Genomic DNA, 23,657 nt, shown 5'->3' on the forward strand with positions numbered 1-23,657 from the left:
CAGCCGTATCGGATTGCCGTCCCATCGAGAGAGAGTTAGTGAATAGAGAGTGCACCTGTGTTTGCGCACACACTTGTGCACTATAATATCTCCTGCGCATTTGGCTAATCTCTCTAGAGATTGGCTGCCGTGGCCGAATCGGTCTAGGGGACTATTAAATAAATCAAAATACAATTTGTAGAGTACATAATCCTAAAAATTCATACAGAGTTATAAATATCAACCGAAAAATTATCGAAGGTTCTTATTAACTAAACTTAGTAATAACTACTACCAAACTAGTAAACTGTAGTTTATATGTAGAAATAACGGAACTACTTAAAAAAAGTTAAACATACTTTATTAGACAAGAGTATAACTTAGTTGACGCTATTATTCTAATGACTGGTTTTTTTTAAGGTCGTACTATTAATATTCGTTAAAGTTGCTATACGCCTTGTAATATGTTTATCGATACAAACTGTTCTTTTTTTTTATAATATAGGTAAACGGACGACTATATGGGCCACCTGATTGTAAGTGGTAACCAACGCCCATAGACATTGGCATTGTAAGAAATGTTAACCATCGCTTACATCGCCAATGCGCCACCAACCTTGGGAACTAAGATGTTATGTCCCTCGTGCCTGTAATGACTCACTCATCCTTCAAGCCGGAACACAACAATACTTAAGTACTGCTGTTTTGCGGTAGAATATCTGATGAGTGGGTGGTACCTACCCAGTTAAAAGTTAAAAACGTGTTCGGATCGATTACCAGTATTATTCATATTTATTTTCATAAAAATTGATGTAGATGAATCTGTTTAAAGACCGTTTGAATGATCACCGATAAAGGTGACATAATCATGTATTGTTTTTTCATGGAGGTTTTTATAATATTTATTTTATATGTTTTTTTAAAGAAGAATACACTTGTTTTGTATTATTATATATTCTAAGTGATATCCTCGTTGGTCTAGTGGCATACAAGGTTGCAAAAATTAGATTAAAATCATACAGAAAAATTACTTCCATAAATACACAAGTTAAGATATTTCCTTTCTCAGACAAACACACAAATGTTTCGGCATATACAATTTACGTTTCAAGCAAGCATACACACACTAACATTTCACATGACTGAACGAAAATTTACAACATAATCATGAACTTAACACACACATACTGAGGCATAAATTAAACCCTTTTTTATTGTTTAATGTTTATTAACATTTGTTCCGTGTTTTGAATTTTTCATTTTCTTGTTTTTTTTTGATTGTTAGATTTTTTAACACAAATATAATATCGTAAAATTTAATATACAGATATATTAGGTATGTTAGTATGTTACAAAACTGTATTAAAATCATAACGTATTAAAGCTCTTGTTTTTCGTTGCTTAGAGACCTAGTGATTTGTATTACAGGGCGCCAATTCTATTAACAAATTGTCACTTTCTCGCAATCGAATCGAAGCGTAATCGTTTCCGTTTATCCGTTTTCTTATTATTTAATTTAGATATCGACTACTGGTATGAAAGTTAACAATTAAGTTTGGGTTTGACATAACTGTATATGTTAATATCATATCGGTCCATTCAATTCGAATAAATATAGATAGTCTAAAGTGTATTGGAAGTGAATCGGTAACGTATCGTAATTGTTAAAAACAGACATTAGCTCTTTCCACATTATACACTTTGATGTGAATATATTCACTTAAGGTTTGTTTTTGTTAATTTTGTCATTCCTTATTAGTCGAATATGCTGTCGAGTAATGGTATTAATATTCAAATAACAAGATCAAGTGAGTCAAAGTAACCATATAATTAGATATGCGACGGAATGAGTAAAGCAAGACTTTATTTAATTTTGATTCCCCGAGTGGCAACCAGAAATATTGCGAAACTTGATAATTCCCCTGATTTATGAGCTTTCGAATCACATAGAAGGTTCTTTGACTATCAATTAACACGCAACTATATGAGAGAGATTTGTCTAGTTAGTGTTTTTTTTTTTTAATTTTAATATTCGAATAGTCGGACAAAGGAGTCACCGAATGCTAAATGGTCACCAACACCCATAGATATTTGCAATGGAAGAAGTTATGTCCTACTGGCCAATCTCAAGGGAGACTAACCAACTACGTAGGACATATTATAGTGCTCTAGTGTAACTAAATACTGCACGTTCATTGGATTGTAAGGAATATTAACTTACAGTTACTACTATTACTTACAACGCCAATGCGCCATTAATCTTGGAAACTAAGATGTTAATTTTGTACCTTACGCCTATTGTCAAACTGATTCACTTACCTTTAAACTAAAATACAACAAAAGTAGATATCGTATAATAATATACTAGACAATACTTGGTATTGCTGTTTTGTGGTATAATATTATGTGATGAGTAAGTAGTACATACCAAATGCTTGCACACAGCTTTACACTAATTATAATACTATCCTCCAGACCGATTTCGGCCACGGCGGCCAATCTCAAGAGAGATTAGCCAACTGCGCAGGACATATGTGCACAAGTGAGTGCGCAAACACAGGTGCACTCTCTCTTCCCTCACTCTTATAATCCGATGAGACGACAATCCGACACGACCGGAAAGAGTTCAGGCGCAGGACCAATGGCTTTACGTGCTTTCCGAGGCACGAGAGTGTACACACTTCCAACTTCCAAGCTCCGGGATGCTACTGAGAATTTTCTGACAGAAAAACCCAATAACTTTTTATTGGCCCGACCTGGGAATTGAACCCATGACCTCCGAGTCTGCGGCCTTACATCAAGCCTCTAGACCAACGAGGCAGTCTACACTAATTATCATAATAAGTTATTTAACAATTTTGACTAGTTTTTTACGTATTATTCAAAAATGTTATTTCGTAAACTTCCCATTCGTTTTCATGATATGACTTTTTTTTTTTTTTTTATAGAATAGGAAGGAGGACGAGCATATGGGCCACCTGATGGTAAGTGGTCACCAAACGCCCTTAGACATTGGCATTGTAAGAAATGTCAACCATCGCTTATAGCCAATGCGCCACCAACCTTGGGAACTAAGATTTTATGTCCCTTGTGCCTGTAATTACACTGGCTCACTCACCCTTCAAACAGGAACACAACAATATCAAGTATTGCTGTTTTGCGGTAGAATATCTGATGAGTGGGTGGTACCTACCCAGACGAGCTTGCAAACGACTTTGACATTGGCTTCAAATTAAGTTTATCGAATTGTTAACAAACAAATAATAAATGATTATCTATCGTACATTTTACATAACAAATTCGAATGTATTTGTCACGTTGTGATTGGTGATTTTTATATAAATATTTTTTTACAAACATGTTACAGAATTTTAGTATTGGTCTGCGTGATTATCTGGTCTTAATATCGCAATATTTTTTAATATCGCGTATCAGCGTTTGAATAAATGAGTCTCATTCAAATTAATTTTCAGTTGACTTGTCAAAAGGCCTATTTTTTCTTTGTCATTTAAAATTAACGAATAATTAAAGCGTCTTGTTTTTTAAATAGAAATAAAATAACTGGTCATCCTTTTTTATAAATAATTACTAAAGCTGTTCAATAAATTAGTAAAAAAACAAAAGTAAAAAGTTCAAGAAATTAAGTCTGACTTTGTAAAACAAATAATCTTATTTTTGATGGCTTAGTTGATAATGCTTTAATTAAAAAAAAAACTATTCGGATTCAATCTAAGTCAATTATCTCCTGTGTAATCTGTTTAAATAACGCGATATCAATCACTTAAAAAATATATATAAACATCCTAACTTAAATAATTTTAAAGTTAACTTTAATCTGAAAACGCACAGCTTAGATGAGCTTGTACAAATTTCTATTCGTTAAATGAATATACAGAATGCTACGAAAATTTACCTAGGAACAAAATAAATAATAAAATAACAGAAATTTTACCAAATTCGCTATTCAATGATTGTTTAATTATGTCATTACTCATTGCATTCAGGCTTAAAATTTATTCACATATAAAATGTTTTTCATTACAGTAGCGTGATTTACGTTTGCTTTATGCCATTTCGTTTTTAATTTAGCCATAATTGCGGTATTCACGACAGTTGTAGATTTATTCACCAAACCCGGTTTAAATAATAAATGTCACTTTTGTATCAGAAACAATATTTATTGAAATTTATAATTATGTTCCTAGTTATGTATCATTACTTATCTGTCATCATTCAAAATATAGCCTTCTCCTCAAAAAAGGAGAATAGGCCTTAGCCCAGCAGTGAGACATTCACAGGCTGTTACTTTACTTTTATTTATATAATCGTATAGAAAATTGAAATTGAAACCTACAATAGAATATCATCATTGAAATCTATATCAATAACCTAGTTACCGAGTCACTGATCTAAGTCTGATGAACTAATTTGACGTACATTGGTTATTGGCCGATGACGCAATAATTGACCGATGGGCGTGCAGTATTTAGTCAAACTCTCGTATTTTGTAATTTCAGAAACTAGCGATAAGTATTTTTATATATTTTTTTATAAATTTGTATAGATGGAGTTAGCGTGCACAACGGTCGTCAAACGAGTGAACTTATCATTGGCAAGGCAGAACCACGACACTCTGGCAATTATACATGTGTGCCAGCGAATGCCAGAGCTGCATCTGTCACCGTGCATGTTGTACAAAGTAAGTAAATATTTCAGTTATGAAACGAATGGTTTGTCTGTTTTTAAACATCGATCAATTATTGTCAATATGATTAATGAACCCATTTATTTTTCTTAAATTAATTATTACTTACAATGTGCAGAGAACAAAAGTAAGGCTAATAAAAAGTGACAATTTGTTTTATATTATTATTAATAGAAATACAATCGTACAATTGTTCACTAAATTGAACACTTTAACTGAAAAATAATATATTTTTAGGCTATTTCTCTTATACACTTTTAATAAAAATATTATTATTATATTAAAATATTAAATAAATACAAGGCATGCCTTTTAAGTTCTGTCGTTTCCATATTTCCCGGCAAGTTTGAATTTGGAACTCTTCTATATTCGAATGTGTTTAAATTTTGAATCTCAAAACAGTTGAAAGTATTAGGATTAATGGTATTGTTTAGTCACAGCGTCGATTGGAATCTGTCAGGTTACGTACGAAAATGAATCTTTCTAAGGAAAATGTTCGTGCAATAATTTTCTACAACTTTAGAAGAGGCTTGACACGGCTTCAGTGTCTTGAAGAGCTAACATCTGTATTCAGTGATGAAGCCCAATATCTGCGGACTGTCGAACGCTGGTATTTAGAATTCCAGCGAGGACATACTAGTGTTAGCGACAAATCTCGCGAAGGACGCCCAAAATCCGCCTTTACTGAAAATAACATCATTGCTGTGTATCGAGAGTATCGAGAGATAGAGGCTCTATTAGGCATCTCAGGGACAACCATTCAGAAGATCTTGCATGAAGCGCTTGGTGTGAGAAAGCTAGTTTGCCGTTGGATACCGCATCTGCTTTCCAACGATCACAAGGCGGCCCGCGTCAGATGGTGTATGAAAACTCTTCAAAGGTTCAACCGGAGAGTCAAATCACGTCTACGACATCATCAGTGGTGATGAATCTTGGATCTATGCCTACGATCCTCATTCCAAACAACAATCTACAATCTGGGTCTTTCAAGACGAGCCAAAGCCGACTAAAGTTGTTCGTTCTCAAAGCACTTCAAAGAAGATGGTGGCCACGTTCGTTAGAAAAACCGGCCATGTTGCGACTATTGCACTTGAAGATCATAGAACGGGTAACGCAAAGTGGTATACCACAGTTTGTTTACTACAAGTCATCGTCGAACTTCGAAAATCTAACTCAAAGCAACGCATCATCCTGCACCACGACAACGCAAGCTCACACAGCGCTCGTCAAACGATTGAGTATTTGAAGCAGGAAAAAGTAAAAATTCTTGACCATCCTCCATACAGTCCTGACCTAAGCCCTAACGATTTCTTTACATTTCTTAAAATTAAGAAAAGTCTTCGTGTTCTTTCGCTTCAAAGGTTCCAGTCCGGTGAAGAAGCTGTCGACGCTTTCAAGTCAGCCATTTTGAACACCCCCACTTTAGAGTGGAATATATGTTATAATAACTTGTTTGAGCGAATGGAAAAGTGTATTAAGCTACGTGGTGAATACTTTGAAAAACAATAAAAACTACTATAAGGTTCTAGTTGTGTTTTTTTCTTCAAACGACAAAACTTAAAAGGCATGCCTCGTATAATATAAAAATGCCTCAATGGCATATTTTAACGATTTTCGTGACAAAAATTTCGTGCTGGCGAATTCGCGGGTTTTGCTAATATAATAAATATTTGTATAATTAAAATACTCAAGATTTAAGAATTAGTTAAAGAGTCTGTTTTATCATACTAATAAAAAAAATTTAAGCCAGTAAATCAATTTATTTAAACACTATATAACACAAGGCAAAGATTAATGCGGCTGAAACCGCACGAAGCCGCTAGTAATATATGTAAATATATGTTTATAGCTACCAAGTAGCTGCCAGTTCCGAATTTGTATGACTAGCATAGTTTTTTTTAAAACAAAAATCTTGAAACCTAATCGCATTACCAGCACGACTCATACACATACACTTATCAAGATCGGTCCAACCGCTTAGTACGACAGTATCTCAAGCAATTACACAAATATAGAAGGATTATACATATAAAGTTAACAATTTAAAACATACAAATTATAAGTTAAATGCAAATTTTGTATTATAATGTTACATAATTATTTGTTTTATTAAATAGAAATATCATGTACATATTTGTATTCCTATACTTTTACTCATATTGGTTTTACGACATAAAAACAAACTTGATTTATGTTCTACGTAAATACGAATCCGCGCTGGATATATCACTATGGAATAGGACATCGTACACTGACGTGTTTGATCAGTATGCCATTATTCGGTTCGAAGCTTTACGGCATTACAGCCGGTCTGATCTATAAATAAGTTGGTTTAGAATTTGAAACATGAATTATCTGGCTAGGTTACACGTTTAAGAGGCTTCACAAATGTTTGCAATTGGACGTAGAAAGGTCGCTTTAAATTGAATTCGTTTACACATGTTACAGCGATATAGTCCAGTGGTAACAAGTGGATTTTAAACAAAGAGCATGGGTTCCCGTTTCCTATTTTTAACGAATCGTCAAAATAGGAAACGGGAAATTATTGATGTACTACTGGTTTAGTACACCAATAATCGATCGTTTCTGAATTAAGAATATGCTATTAAAGTCTAAGTGAGCCTTATAAGAACTTTGAATATTACGAAACATATTTAAAGCACCTTTGTATTACATCTCGAAGACAATTATGTCATTCGTTAGCAAAATAAAATATATTTAGACTATTATGTACTTACATCACCTGGTGGTAGGCCTTTGAGAAAGCCCATCCATGTAACTACGACCTACTTATTATATATTCTACCGCCAAACAGCAATATATAGTATTGTTGTGTACCGGTTACAGGGGACCTAACATCTTACTTCCCAAGGTTGGTATCCCATTGGCGATAAAAGGAATACTTAATAATTCTTACAGCGCCAATGTCTATGGTGCTGACAATTTACTCGTAGATGAGTCATTTGTCCGCCCGCCTACCTATTTTATTAAAAAAGGACCAAATAGATATGAGATTTTGTGAATCTGATCATAGATTTCTCTCATAAAGAAAAAAAAATGTCAGACCGCTTACCAAATTTACAAAATTTAGGTCTAAATTTGTTAAAGTTAAAGTTAGTAATATTTTTATATATATAAAAATGATTAAAGATGTTTCGAGTAACTAAAGAATTTAATTTAAGGTGAATAGATAAATTCAAGATAAAAGGCAGTCAACTCGTACAATCTCTCCCCCGAGATTTCTTCGCACCTGAATCTAATACGACTTAAGCTTTTGATAATATTCATCTTTTGATAATCTGGTTTAATCCCTGATCTTTTGAATTAATTTGTTTGAAATGTAACTTTCTTTTCAACTGTAAACTGTTTTGTAAATTATTTGAGTATAATCTCCTGTCTTTTAAATTGTTAATTTTAACATAGCGATCCTGAAATCATGAGCGAACCTGAAAGAAGTAATTGTAAAAACATTGGTTTAGTGGAACAATTGGTACCGTTTTTTGCGGTCTCCTTTAAGTATCAATAGGGCAGGGCTTATGGGCCGTCGTACGAATATGTTGCATTGTCGTAACGACCCTTCACCTATTGCCGTCTTCACGGCACACGCTTTAGTCACTTGCATTATTATAAGTAAGGCGCCCTCTCCTTTTTTTTATGAAAATATTTTTGGAGCTTATTTCACCACGCTGCTCCAATGCGGGTTGGTGGAATACACATGTGGCAGAATATAAGTGAAATTTCAGGTTTCCTTACGATGTTTCCTTCACCATCAAGCACGAAATGAATTATAAACATAAATTATGCACATGAAAATTCAGTGGTGCTTACCCGGGTTTGAGCTACGATCATCGGTTAAGATTCACGCGTTCTAACCACTGGGCCATCTCGGCTTTTTTTTTATAATCAACTAATAGTTTTAGTTTCTTTATATTTCATACCCCAACTTACTCGTAGTATAATATTAGAAGTATCATTTTTTCATTTAATCGCATAAATAAAACCATCGAAATTAAAAGATAATATTTCTTAAGAGAAAACTTTGAATGGTATAACATTTCAAATGATTCGGATAAACATTATATTATTGTACAAAAAAAAACATAAAAGAAAATCTCATAGAAAGCAACAATGAAAAAAAAAGTTTATTTTCGTATCATTTGAAGTAATATTTTTCAAAGACAAATTCATATTTTTTTTTTTAAATAGTACTAATTAGGGATCGTAATCTCTATGGAACAAGAAAAAATGTTTTGATATCATTAACTTTGATTGTACTAATATAAAGAAATGGTTTTCGTATAATTAGGGCGCCCTTTTCATTGAATACACTGAATTAACAAAAAAAATAAGAGACCTAATAACTTTCGTAATCTAGAATATCTATCTTTATTTGAAACACAAACATAATACTACCTCGTCCCGACTTTACAGTAAATTAAGGATTTTGTATAAATTTTATATTAACCAAAGGGGCCCATATACGGAACGACCCGTCGCTATGATCTGTCGTTTCAGACTAATAGATACGATGGATCTTTAATGTATGTTAATATAATTAACGATTTACTCGATTGGAAACGACATAGGAGACATCACAACAAAAACATATGCAATCCTGAATATCGTTACGATAAATCGAACGATTTTTGTCTCAGTCTGAAAACATTGTCATACTTCACTTTACCGTATTTTTGGTGATGCTAACTTCAATAATTTTAGGTTCTTGTTCACTTCGATTCCATCATTACGTCATTATTTATATTTGTCGTTCCGTTTAAATAAGTGAATGATTGATCGCAACGACCAGTCGTTTCATGTGTGAGCGGCAAACTATGAGCGACTGATCGCCACGATCACGATCTTTTCAGATTGATTGTAATGACGGATTATTCCGTATATGGGCTTTAAACTTATATTAAATAAAAATTTATAATTGTTTCTATCGGTTCTATCAATAATCTTTCGATTATGTTAATGACAAGGTGTTTAAAAAAAAATTGTGAAGTCGAAAGCTTGGTGTTTTGTTCTGTGACTATTTTTTTTTGGTAATAAAAAAAAATATATGTTTAAAGTTCTTAATCGGCTTGGAGAATATTCCCCTAAGCTGTTAAGCTGCCAATTGAAAGACACACATGTCATATTGACTGAGATTGAAAGATACATGGCAGAATTTTATTCGGCATCTGCAATTTTCCTCAGGATGAAGATAACCGCAAATTAAAGCTCATAAGAGCACAGTAGATTGAACCTAGATTTAAACTTATTATAATCAATTGATCTGTCTCAGCATTTTTTTCTAAATTTATAATGTTATTATATGAATAAGTTAAAATTCAAAAATATTTATAATTCAAATTTAATTTTATTAGAAGTGACATGTACAATCAGCTTAATTTTGATTTATAGTTTGAGAGTCTTAAACAAAAGTAATAGGCCGAGCATTAACAAATAACTCGTCGCATGGGACCAAAAGTGTGAAGTATAATGAAATCTAGTACAAAAATCAACAAACACCTGTCTCACACTTCCAATTAGTAGAGTTCTGAAAGAACTAACTTGAAACTCATCGCAGAACACGATCGTGAAATTTCAGAGAGTAATATGCGATATTGACTCCAATAATTATAACATTATACGAAGATATGCATCAAAATAGCGCACCGTGAATCGGAAATCAATTAGATTTGTATATAGTTATATCGTCCAGTCATCTAAAAAATTCTAGTTTATATATTTATATATATGTATATTGACATAACAGTGCAGTACTTTTTTCTCGTCCGTTTGTCAGCCGATTTTCCTCTTTATTTTTTTGGTAGCCATTGTCGAAGATCAGTTGTGATTAATAAAAATTATTTAAAAATAAGAGTAAGAGATAAAGAGAAAACTGTTAGTTTGCTTGTTGTTACATTTTCCTCTAATTTTCAATGATTTTGTTATGATCGAATTTTAATCACTATATGAACAGTTAATAACAATTTCGTGATCCACACTCGAAATATATTCTAAGAGAATTTAGTATGTAAATGACTAGACGAATCAGCATCAATCGATTGATGTCGACACATCGTTACGTTATTACCAAATAGTAACGACTTATTATTATAAAGATATTGTTGGTGTCTTCAAAACCAGAGTAAACAGGTTTCTTATAGGTAAGCGTGCTATATCCTAGACCGTGTCGATGCTTAACATAACAAGTCAACGGTCAAACGCTGGCCTATTAATTATAAAAAAAAAGATAACTCGATGTCAAATCAACCACTTGCGTTATTACAACATATAATTAGATGGGCGTTAAAATTAATACTTTAAAGAAAAAACTCGGTAGAACAATTCGAATAATATTTTACTTGGCTTTTAATCGAAACCAATTGGAACGATTTTTCTATAAATTAAACTTTCAACTAAGGAAGTAAATTAAATTAATATAAGCTTTAATTACACGCGCGAAGCACACAGATACCAGCTAGTATGAATATAAAATGATCCTAAAAATAATTCTGTTCGGTAGCTGTGAATTGAAATATAAATCAAGTTTTGCTTTAGCGTCTGAATTCAACTATTAATCTCCCAGTTTCATCGATTCCATTCAATTGAATACGTCAGTCTTTTCTGTGACCGCAACTTCGCTTGTAGAATAATGAATTTATTTTAAATAAATGTAAATTTAAGTAAGAACACGTGAATCTTAACTGCAGATGAAAAATTTTCTTTTGCTTAATTTATGTTTATAATCTACTCGCACGGGTAAGAAAATAACTGCATGCCCTGGTTACATCAACAGCATTGAGCTGTATTCCAATTCTAAGGGTGAGTGAGCCAGTGTGATTACAGGCACAAGAGACATTGTTTCATTGTTGAATGTGCATCATGTAAATTAATATTTCTTGCATTGTCAATGTCTATAGGCGGCGCTAAATATATCTGTTAGTCTGTCTTCCTGTTTTAAATAAAATAAATATAACAAATACATTTTAATCATGATAGAAATTGATGAATAGCAATGTAACACTGAAGCCGAGATGGCCTAGTGGTTAGAACGCGTGAATCTTAACCGATGATCGTGGGTTCAAACCTGGGCAAGCATCACTGAACTTTCATGTGCTTAATTTGTGATGATTCATCTCGTGCTTGACGTTGATGGAAAACATCGTGAGGAAACCTGCATGTGTCTAATTTCATTGAAATTATGTCACATGTGTATTCTACCAACCCGCATTGGAGCAGCGTGGTAGAATAAGCTCTAAACCTTCTCCTCAAAAAGGGAGAGGAGGCCTTAGCCCAGCAGTGGGACATTAACAGGCTGTTACTACTACTGTAATATAACACTAATATAATTAGTGTATACTCTGTAACACTGTGTTTTAATTTGGTATGCAGTAAAATATTTTATTACAATTATTAATATTAATTTTATTTTTCAGGTGAAACGCCAGCCGCAATGCAGCACGGTAACAATTCGTCAATAAAATCGTTTCGTGTGAACTCCGTGAAATCGTTATTACTACTTTCATTATTACTCAATATTGTACAAAGTTTAGGTGAATTCGGATAACAATATTATGATGTATAGTTCTCAATGTACCTTTCGGATACTGATGTTTTCTAGTTGAAAATATGTACAGATTATATTTAAATAAATAACTTATATATCATATTATTATCGCTGTAATATGTGACTTAAGATATGGTTTAGACTGTAACATTTTTATATATATGTTAAACTCTTTGTGTTGGCAATTATGATTTTATTTAAACTCTTATTTTTAAATAATTGTAGTATTTTATTAAATAATAAACTTTTCAGTTATATATTTTTCAATTAACAGTAGTCTACCTAATAAGTTAAATATTATTTTTTCATAAATAGATATTTAAAACTAATAGATATTTAAAACTATTTTCGTGAAATGAAAAAAATAACGTTAAAACTTTTTCAATTAAATCAAATATAACTATTATACGAGAACTTCATTAAATATTTAGTTTTTGTAATATTGTAATAAAAATATCAATAGATTTTTGATCTTTGATAACCTTAATCAAAGACATTTGTGGTACGTAAGATTGATTTAGTTTGTTCATAATGATTTAATTTAAAAGTTTAACGTTTCAAATAGAGCGTATTCGTAGAGCGCCATAAACGTACCCGGATAGTTGACCGATCTTAAAATGTCGTAATAGAACATCACTTGTTGGTAATTTTTTATCTATATTTTTGGTGATACATCGATTGGTGCGTCATATGGTATCACATTCTTTGATAATAAATTCGTTCAATAACTATAAATTTCGAAATTTTACATAAACCGCGACAACCACATTTTTATTTCAGTAATGGCCATTTTATATGTATATTTTCAAAGTTACTAAACGGTTTTAATGCGCTGCGCAAACGAAGACACTTTTTGTATCCGACACGAGACACCATAGTTGGAAACGCTGGAAACCGTAGTTATTATTTTCGGTAGCGGCAATCGGACACAGTTACCAGTTGCTACTTCTGGTTATTGGCAACAATTCATTGCTACTTTTCTGTCAGTTTTTTTTCTACTTTTGCTTGTGTTAATTTTACGATAGCAGAAACATCTGCGCAGTTACGGTTGGTTTAATATTGATTGTATTAAAATAAAATATTCAAAGGTAACTTGTATAAGACACAAGACACAAAATGTGTCCCTTTGAGCAGCGGCTAAACTATCGAAAACATATTTACAAGCCACACTGACAGTCGATGTCGACAGTATTCATGACAGTGACAGCCGACCGGGTCATAAAAGTTTGTTGACCTTAAAAACAGAGCATTATAAACTCCTTTGTTGTATATAAAAAAATATTTGTAAAAAAAAACTGTTATTTTTTTCAAGCTGGAAAACATCGTGTAAATTTGAACATTTTATTATAACAGTTGATAAAAATAAAGTATACCAATGGAGTACAATAATATTTGATGTAAATAATCTGTGAGATATGTTCACATATAAGTGATAAATATGTAAAATTATCTGTAATGGTTTTAAGAATAAATAAGATTTTGAATTTAACGTGCCAAGTTTCGATGTGTTTTATTTTTCATCTTTTATCTTTTACAATATATTTTAGATAGACGATAGATACAAGTAGGTAAGCCAATATATTATGGCCAGTATTTTATATATATATATATATATAAATCTATGTGTTGCTTTGAGTTCAAAATAGCTTGAAGGTGACCCCATCTAAATTTCATTGGCTTGGGCAGTGACGGATTTACACATTGCCATCTTTACGTCTACAAGAGTCAAAGCCTGAGAACCTGTTAGTGCTATTTCAGTAGCTATAAACATAATAAAAAAAATCGTTAATCGTTTTAAATGATACATTAATGTAAATTATACAAAATCTTTAAATTAATTGTCTATAGGTACATACAATAAAGTAGTAGTAGTTTTATTGGCCCGACCTGGGAATTGAACCCAGTATCTCCGGGTCTGCGGCTTACATCAAGCCACTAAACCAACGAAGCAGTCATCTGAACAATATTTAAGAATCAATATACAAAATTAAACGAAAATTTAGTTAAATAATATTTTGTCTCACGGTCGAAACATTACTAACATTATAAATGCGAAAATGAGTTCACTTGTTACACTTTCACGTCTTAACTACTCAACAGAATATTATTAAATTTTGCACACACGTTATCAGGACAAAAAAACTACGGTACCCCATACACGTAAGTGAATCTGAGAGCCGAAATTAATCTATAAACTTTTTAAAATTTAAACGACACACAATACTAACCATATTATATTTAACGTTAAATTATTTCATTATATATTAACCGTTTATAATAATTTAAGACTAATTGTCAAATTCAACTTCGCTGTGAAATATACTCGTCTCAATTCAGTTACATCAGCGACATTCTATTTCACAGCTACTTTGCTAATATCAGATGTAAGTTCGTTAATTTTGTTTTGTTCGATTGATTACTTATTCGACGGTTACCCAACACAACTGTGAAGAGAGAAAACAGGTGCAGGACCAATAGTGGATTGTGGCTTCCAAGACATGGCAGTGTAACAGTGCGAACTACTACTGAGAATTTCATTACAAAAATACTCAACAATATATTAATAGCCTGACCTGAAATTTTTTATCGTAAGTACACACTGTAACTGTAACTGTAACAGCCTGTGAATGTCCCACTGCTGGGCTAAAGGCCTCCTCTCCTCTTTTTGAGGAGAAGGTACGGTAGGTTTTAGAGGTAAGGTAGGTAGGTAAGTACACACACTTTTTCCAATTTATATGAAAATTGCAAGTTATATAGAAATAAACTGTTTTACTTTAAAAAAAAACAAATGAACAAACATGAAGTATGGCCTGTTCACAAAATTCATTAGATATATATTACTTTTTTTTTTTTAATTTTCAATAAGTACATTTTAAAAAGTTATATAATAAATCCTAGTATTCGATAACCAATTAACGAGGATTTGGATAATTACTTTCAGTTTTATAGTAGTAATAATGTTATAGTATTTATAATGTTTTAAATTTAATTTGAAAAATTAAGAAGCAGAACGTACAATTTTCATTGTAAATTATTGAAATATAATGAACAGTTTGAATATTTGATATATTTCGTGAGCTACATTCAACGATTGTTGGCATGTTCTAGCACTTTCGAAACTTCTTCAAGTTTGAGATGTAAATTGAACATGCATGCTGCTGGTGACCCTTTTACGAGCGCAGAAACCAATCAACTTGACTTTATTTTTACCGTCACATCTGTATGTATATTTCATTCTCATTTGTTAGGTGGACTGGGAAATGGACTACCTGATGCTAAATGGTCACCGTCCATAAACATTCGTGCTGTAAGAAAAATTAATCATTCCTTATATCGCCTTATATTGATATTGTTGTGTTCCGGTTTGAAGGGTGAGTGAGCCAGTGTAATTACAGGCACAAGGGACATAAAATCTTAGTTCCCAAGGTTGGTGGCGCATTGGCTATAAGCGATGGTTGACATTTCTTACAATGCCAATGTCTAAGGGCGTTTGGTGACCACTTACCATCAGGTGGCCCATATGCTCGTCCACCTTCCTATTCTATAAAAAAAAAAAAATCGCCAATGCAACACTTACCTTGGAAACTAAAATGTGCTTTTAATAACAATTAACACTGGTGCTTCAAACCTGAACTTAAAAATACTAAGTATTATTGGTTCGCGGTTGTATAAAAGATGAGTGAGTGGCCTACTATCTAATCCTACCTACCCTAACCTACCTGGAGGTGTGCGTGGTACTTATGCTGGTAAAAGTAGGTATTTCATTATGCTCCATTGAAAAGTATTTTCAAAATGTTGTAATTTGAAATTTCCGTAATAGATTGCAACAATACAAAAATATATGTTAAAAATAAAATATTTGTTCAACATAGAAGCTGCATAGCATTCGCTTATTGACAGTCAAAAATTAACCGCCGGTTTGAAAGAAACACATAGTAACGGCCTGTAAAGCCCTACTGCTGGGCTAAGGCCTCCTCTCCTTGTTGAGGAGAAGGCTTTGAACTTATTCCACCACGTTGCTCCACTGCGGGTTGGAGAAATACACATGTGGCAGAGTTTCAGTGAAATTAGACACATGCAGGTTTCCTCACGATGTTTTCCTTCACCGTCAAGCGCGAGATAAATTATAAACACAAATTAAGTACGTGAAAATCAGTGGTGCTTGCCCGGGTTTGAACCCACGATCATCGGTTAAAATTCTCGCATTCTAACCACTAGAAACACATCCTTTTTTGAATTTTATCCATACGAAGTTTTGACGTTGTGGTCTTTGTCGTGTTTTGGCTACAATTACAATTAACTATACAAATTTCACTTTAATTGAATATGGAAACATTATACAAAAATAATTTCATTGATAATTTAATAAATCGGACAACTATTGACGCTTGTGGATTGTGTTGACGGTACTCTGATCTAACACATGTATTTTATTTAAACAAAGTTATTTTATTGCATTGTAAATGTGCCACTTGATGGTAAGTGGTCACCACCACTAGTTGTCATTGGCATGGAAGAAATAATAACCGTTTTTTAATGCGCCACCAATTTTTCGAACTAATATGTTGTCCATTGTACCTCAAGTTACTCAAGCTCATTCACCCCTAAAGTCGTAACAATAATACTAAGTCTTGCTGATTGCTGATATAATATGAGTGGGCTGTAACTACAAAACCTTCCCACCTAATAACAATATATTGATAAATTATAGTAATGTTTTGATAACGATACGAAGTTCCTTAATACAAGGCGAATGGAAGCCACAAAAATAAGTGTGAAACATTGAACGTTAGGATACATTTGCAATTATATGTGTGTTTGTATGTTAATAAGCGCAGGTTTTTGTGAAAGTATATTAAATAATATAAGTACGGAGTGCGATAGCCATACTCCTTGTTTTACAATAATAATTAGTCAAAGTATTAATAATTTTTTATTTTAATTTACTCACAAACATTATTAACTTATTTCATTGTTCTTGTTATATAATACACTATATATAGCGACAGTGCTATGACACCACTAGTTTTCTGAAAAATCCTTGATATCATATATCCGAAAACTCATTCAATAGACGAGGTCAGTTCGAATGCCAATCAAATGGAACGGCGAGATCAACCCTTCAATCGATCTGATTGATGATTGTTTTCTAACTGAGTGGTCTGGTGTGGACACGTTGAAAGTCTTTGTTTCCTCATCCATTCAACGTTGGTTTCATACGGTAAGGGTTTGGCGTGTTGACAGCGTGACCGACTTTGAACATTTGGAGTGTATTTTTTTGTTCTACGTCAAATTGCGCGAACATTTTCGTATTTATTTTTAAAAAACATATAAACTGACGTATAAAATAAAACTCATAATTTAAAAAACAATTTTTAAAATCTGATATACATATCAGATGTGTCACGAACAATAGGCTAGAGAGTTAGCAAGCTGAAGAGCCAGTGAGCTGGTCACATCTACCGTATTAGCAATAAGTGAAAGGCGAGTTCTTGTGTCGACCTCATCTTAACAAACGTGATTGAGGAAATCTAGGCTAGGTTGAGTGACGACATATGAAAAATGATAGTGGTGGTGGTGGTGGTTTGAAATGTGTTCTTGGCCTATAAATATTCAATAGCGATTTTTGCTATTATTATGATTTTAGATAGAAGGATAAGGAAGGATATAACTATGACATTAGCGAAAAAAAATCATTAAACGATAAACTTCTGAATTGAAGATATTTAATAACTTATAAATAAATGTATATAAGTAATCAATAATTATAATCAAAAAATATGTGACAGTTAAAAATAGAATGAGACTTTCAATATAGGTAACAACACATACTGGTGGTCCTTCCACCAGTATGTGTTGTTACCGTTAAGTATGTGTTGTTGTTAAGTGCAAGCTCGTCTGGGTAGGTACCACCCACTCATCAGATATTCTACCGCAAAACAGCAATACTTGATATTGTTGTGTTCCGGTTTGAAGGGTGATTGAGCCAGTGTAATTACAGGCACAAGGGACATAAAATCTTAGTTCCCAAGTTTGGTGGTGCATTGGCTATAAGCGATGGTTGACACTTCTTACAATGCCAATGTCTAAGGGCGTTTGGTGACCACTTACCATCAGGTAGCCCATATGCTCGTCCACCTTCCTATTCTATATAAAAAAAAACATCTTTAAAAATTTTATCTTAATCTCCGAGATAACTAAAAAAATTGTAGACAATATTTTAAATACCTTTTACCATTTCAATTTGTCATATTAATATTGTAGAAGCATGTATTTTTGTCACTACTAAATATTTTACAAAAGCGATTAAAAGCTATTCAGGATTTTAACTTATCCAAAATATATATTTGTATCAAAAAGGCCAATATAGCCCAGTGGATAGAACGCGTGAATCTTAACCAATGATCGAGGGTTCAAATCAGGCAAGCACCACTGAATTTTCATGTGCATTCATCTCGTGTTTGACGGTGAAGGAAAATATCGTGAAGAAACCTGCATGTATCTAATTTCACTGAAATTTTGAAAAAAATCCGAAAAAAAGGAGTGAGGAGTTTTTATCCCAGCAGTCGAATATTTACTGTTATTGTTTTACTGTATAAAATATAATAATGTCTTCCAGACCGATTTCAGCCACGGCGGCAAATCTCAAGAGAGGTTAGCCAACTGCGCAGGATATAGCGCACAAGTGTGTGTGCAAGCACAGGTGCATTCTCTCTTCACTAGCTCTCATAAGCCGATGGGACCGCAGTCCAACACAACCGAAAAGTTCAGGGGCAGGACCAACGGCTTTACGAGCTTTCCGAGGCACGGTAGTGTAAACACTTCCAACTTCCAGACTCCGGGCTGCTACTGAGAATTCTGAATGTGACAGTAAAACCCAATAATTTTTTTTGGGCCCGACCTGGGAATTGAACCCAGAACCTCCGGTTCTACGACCATACATCAAGTCACTAGACCAACGAGTCAGTCAAAAATAAAATATAAATATGATACTTGAATGCGAAATTTATATTGAGGTATTTTCGAAGTTCATAATTATGAGTGACTGAAGTTTGTTCATTATAACTTATCAGAAAAAATATGTAACTCACTTGTCATTGAAGCATTTTATTTACATTTTTAAATTGACATTCCAAATTATTTTTAACTTATTAAAACGGGGTATTTCTAGTACGGATGTTGTTAAATACACGTTTAGCTTTAGTTTATCGTGGATAGTTTTATGAGATACTAAATAATAAATAAACTTTGCTTGTAGATTTTAGAGGTGTTATATGTAAATGGAATATGTAAATATTTTTCCATTGTGCTATAAACCACGAGCTCTAATATAGTTTGTACTTCGATAGTTTAATTCCAATAATTATTTCTTCTATCAAAGATGAGAGAGTCGAGTTGGCCCGTGGTTAGACTATGCATATCGTAACTAAAGATTGTGAGTTCAAGTTCAGGCAAGCGCCACTGAATATTCACATATATTAATATCTTATTTATTAAGCTGTGAAGGAAAACATACTAAAGATAGTTGCATCTGTGGTATGTCTATCATCTGTGATGATGAATGTCTCCAAGCAATGGAATGAGCTTCAAACCTTATTTTAGAAGAGGACGCATTTGCTCAACAGTGGGACACTTACAGTCTTTATTCATCTATCATAATAGAATAACAGTACTACTTGTACTAAGTAGTATTAATAATACTAAATATACAGCCAGCGCAATTTTTGTTTATCACTGTTTTCCAGTTAAATAATTCTTATTGATTTAAAAAAATACTAAATCTTAATCTAAAATATATATTCATGATACTTCTAGTTTCATTTAAAGTTCTTTCTCTCTATACTTGCAGAAGTTGTTATCTAAGAGAGAAAACCTGTGAAGAATGAGAAAGTGTAAAACTGTCATAAACGTCAGTATATATATCAAGTATAAAGAAGATTTTATCTAAGAAAAACTTTCAATACAATAACTACCTTTAGAAATGAGTCTATAGAATCATTTTAAAAGTCAGTCTACGGACTCATTTCTACAACCAATATTATAGAACTGTTTCGAATTTGGAAATAATGTGAAATATCTATAGTTCTGAAAACAACGAATAACAGCAAGGCAATATCGACGTTGTGAAAACAATCAGTAAATATTATCTAAAACCGCCACCTAGAAATAGTCGATATACATCAAAGAATCGTCGTGATTTTGAAAACAACAAATACAAATTTTGAAAATACCGTGTTATGGTTTTCAATAGAAAACGCTTACGATTAAACATACTTTGCTTTTTAACACGGCTCCATTCGAATCATTACACGTTACATTGAAAAGGTTTAAAATTCACTCGTGTGACGTAATTTGTTGAATTATAATGCTCCAATTGCTGGCTGAATTAATTTCAGCGGGTTTGTGGGTTTTGATTAATTCGATTTCATTTGAAAACGTCATTATAATAAACATATTTATCAATTAAAACAATACACTGTTTATATTGTTTTGTTTTAAATGAAACGAAATTATTCATTTCATATTTTAATTATGAGTTTATTATTAAAATAAATTGACTTATTTTTGGTAATGATAATAATTAACGGTATTTTACGAGTTATTATGTTATTTTATTTAATAATAAAAGTAAATGGATGTTTGTTATAACGTTGCATTATATAAATATGTATTGTTGTGCAGCTTCGTTGGTCTAGTGACTACAAATAAGGGCGCAGATATGATGAAAAGTTATCGAAGTTTCGTGTCGAAAAATTATCAGTTGCTGACTCGAAAAACACGTAAAGCTGTTGCGCTTGAACTCTTTCCTGTCGTGTTGGATTTGCCGTTCTATCAGTTTATGAGAGTGAGAGAATAGAGAGTGTGTGCTTGCGCATACATTTGTGCATTATAATATGTTCTGCGCAATTAGCTAGTCTTCCTTGACAATTGCCATCATTGCCGAAATAGAACAGGAGAATATCCTCATCCTCATCATCATCGTAAATATATCACGTTTGCATATATTCGTATGTATATGTACATATGTGAGAGAACTCTTTCTGATAATCTTTCTGTAAACTGATTAATTTCGTCCACTATGGTTCTCAATGATATTAAATAAGGTTTACAAGTGCTGTTTAACTTTTTTAAACAGAAAAATTTTATGCTGGATGGGCACGGGATTTGGACTTAAGACTTCGGATCAAGTCTAAGTTGTGTCTTGAAATATTAAACAAATAATAAGTCCGTATTAATCAGATTAGCACTTTTGGATGAAGACCAATCAACAAAACTAACATCATCATGACATATCATGTCCTACGTCTTTTTTATATAAAATAGGTAGCTGAACCGGTAAATATGCCACCTGATGGTAAGTGGTTACCACTTAGTGGTCACCACCTTTTTATGTCTCCTATGAATATATCAGAAAATAATGGATTAGTCCTGCAAAGTATGATCTCTAGTTATATTAAATTTTATACAAATAAATAATGAAAATCGTTTTAAGAACACTAGGTCATATTTTATGTAATTTCTCGTGTTGATAAAAAAAAATAAGCTTAAGAAGAAATTTCTTAAGCTCTAAAGTATAACCTACGTAAAATTCAATATGTCTAACTTGGCTTGAATCCAAATTCTAGTTAAACTTGTTTATTTAAAGATTAGATCTGAACCACAACTTCGTTGATTTAAATAAGATAACATTAATTCAAGTACAAATAACGAAATAATATAGATTCTATTTCAGCAGAGTTCATCCTTTAAATATTTGACGTTTGCAATTAAAGCAATATGACTTTATGATATATGAAAAAAGCCGTGATGACCTAGTGGTTATATCGCGTGAATTTTAACAGATGCCCGTAGGTTCAAACCCGGGCAAGCACCACTGAATTTTCATGTGCTTAATTTGTGGTTATAATTCATCTCGTGCTTGACGGTGAAGGAAAACACCGTGAAGAAACCTGTATGTGTCTAATTTCAACTGAAATTTTGCAACATGTGTATTTCATCAACCCTCATTGGAGCAGCGTGGTGGAATAAGCTCCAAACTTTCTCCTCACAAAATGAGAGGAGGTCATAGCCCAGCAATGGAACATTTAAAGGCTGTTCATTTTTTTACAATATGACATTTCAGGAATAATGCTAAAATTTATTTGGTTCTCTAATTTAATATTTACAAGAATTTGAGGTTTATAAAGATATGCTGCTATACAAACGTTTTAAGTATATTATATGTGTTAGAAATTCTGACGCCATTTACAATTATACAAATATCTTCAGCGTTTTCCTTCTGGTGGTATGAATAGACATTTAACCCTTGAAGTTAAGGTCATTCGGATGGTCTATCTCTTTTTATCATCGTTGTATTCAGGATGGCAATTCAGATGAGCAAGCGAGACAAATAGTAAGTGAGTCAAATATATAACAAACCTTATACTACCAATGTGTTTTTGTTATAGCCGTTTTGTCTGTAATTACACTGATTCATTTACTAATTAGAACACAGCAATACAAATAAACATTATTTGGCGGTAGAACAATTATCGAATTGGTTACCCATACATCCGGGTCGACTGAAAACTGTACTACTAGTTTGTGGTTTTTTTTAAATTATTGGAACATAAAAAGTTAACATTTACAAAATTGATTGTTTAAAGCTACACTAGTTATAGACTGTGTAACAGTTATATTAGTAGATAAATATTTATTTATTTTTATTTTATTTATTTAAATACTTTTTGACCAGCATACATTGTGTAGTAGTACAAAAGCGGACTTAATGCCTAAGGGCATTTTCTACCAGTCAATCTTTATGCTAAGCAGAAATTCGTGAAGGCGGTAATTGATAATAAAAAATATACATACATACAAATATAACACCACCAAAAAAAAAAAAAACAGAGCTATAATATATACTGTTGAAAGTCACTAGCAGATAGCACTAGCTAAAGATTTCCTCAATAATATTTATTGATGTTTTAGATTTTGTGTTCCTTACAGCCCTAATGAATATATATTTGCTAAATCCGTCTACTGCAGCTAAAATGTATGTATTTCCGCGTTTACTTTTTATAAATGGGCCTAGATGGTCTATGTGTATAGTATGGAAGATACAAGGAGTCTTGGGTATTGGATTTAAGAACCCGGTCTTTTTACCTGTCACCTCTTTATTATAAGCGCAGCTAATACATGCCGACACATACTTTTTAATAAACCTTTTCATTTTGGGAAACCAATAGTCCGAGCCTATCTTCTCCAGAGTTTTATCGAAACGAAAATATCCTGCCTCGTCATGGTTTAACTGACAAATACGCCAACGAGCCCCATTTGGTACTACCCACTTTAAGCCACGCCCAACTTTTCGATATATTCTACCGTTACGCAAAACATAATTGTTTCGGATATCTTTAAAATCACACTCTTTA

The 23,657-nt window shown here is 32.6% G+C and overlaps 1 protein-coding gene across 1 annotated transcript in view; it reads left to right on the plus strand.

The window, feature by feature from the left end:
• The window catches only part of LOC126777662 (uncharacterized), a 64,286-nt gene extending 51,894 nt beyond the window's left edge, over positions 1–12,392 (plus strand). Inside the window, exons 7-8 of the mRNA XM_050500783.1 lie at positions 4,544–4,678; positions 12,113–12,392. Of these exons, the coding sequence (XP_050356740.1) occupies positions 4,544–4,678; positions 12,113–12,243 (266 nt within the window). The 3' untranslated portion in view covers positions 12,244–12,392. The remainder of the gene's footprint in view (positions 1–4,543; positions 4,679–12,112) is intronic.
• Positions 12,393–23,657: the final 11,265 nt, after the last annotated feature.

Source organism: Nymphalis io, chromosome 23, assembly GCF_905147045.1.
Source record: "Nymphalis io chromosome 23, ilAglIoxx1.1, whole genome shotgun sequence".
NCBI classification, from domain to species: Eukaryota; Metazoa; Arthropoda; class Insecta; order Lepidoptera; family Nymphalidae; genus Nymphalis; species Nymphalis io.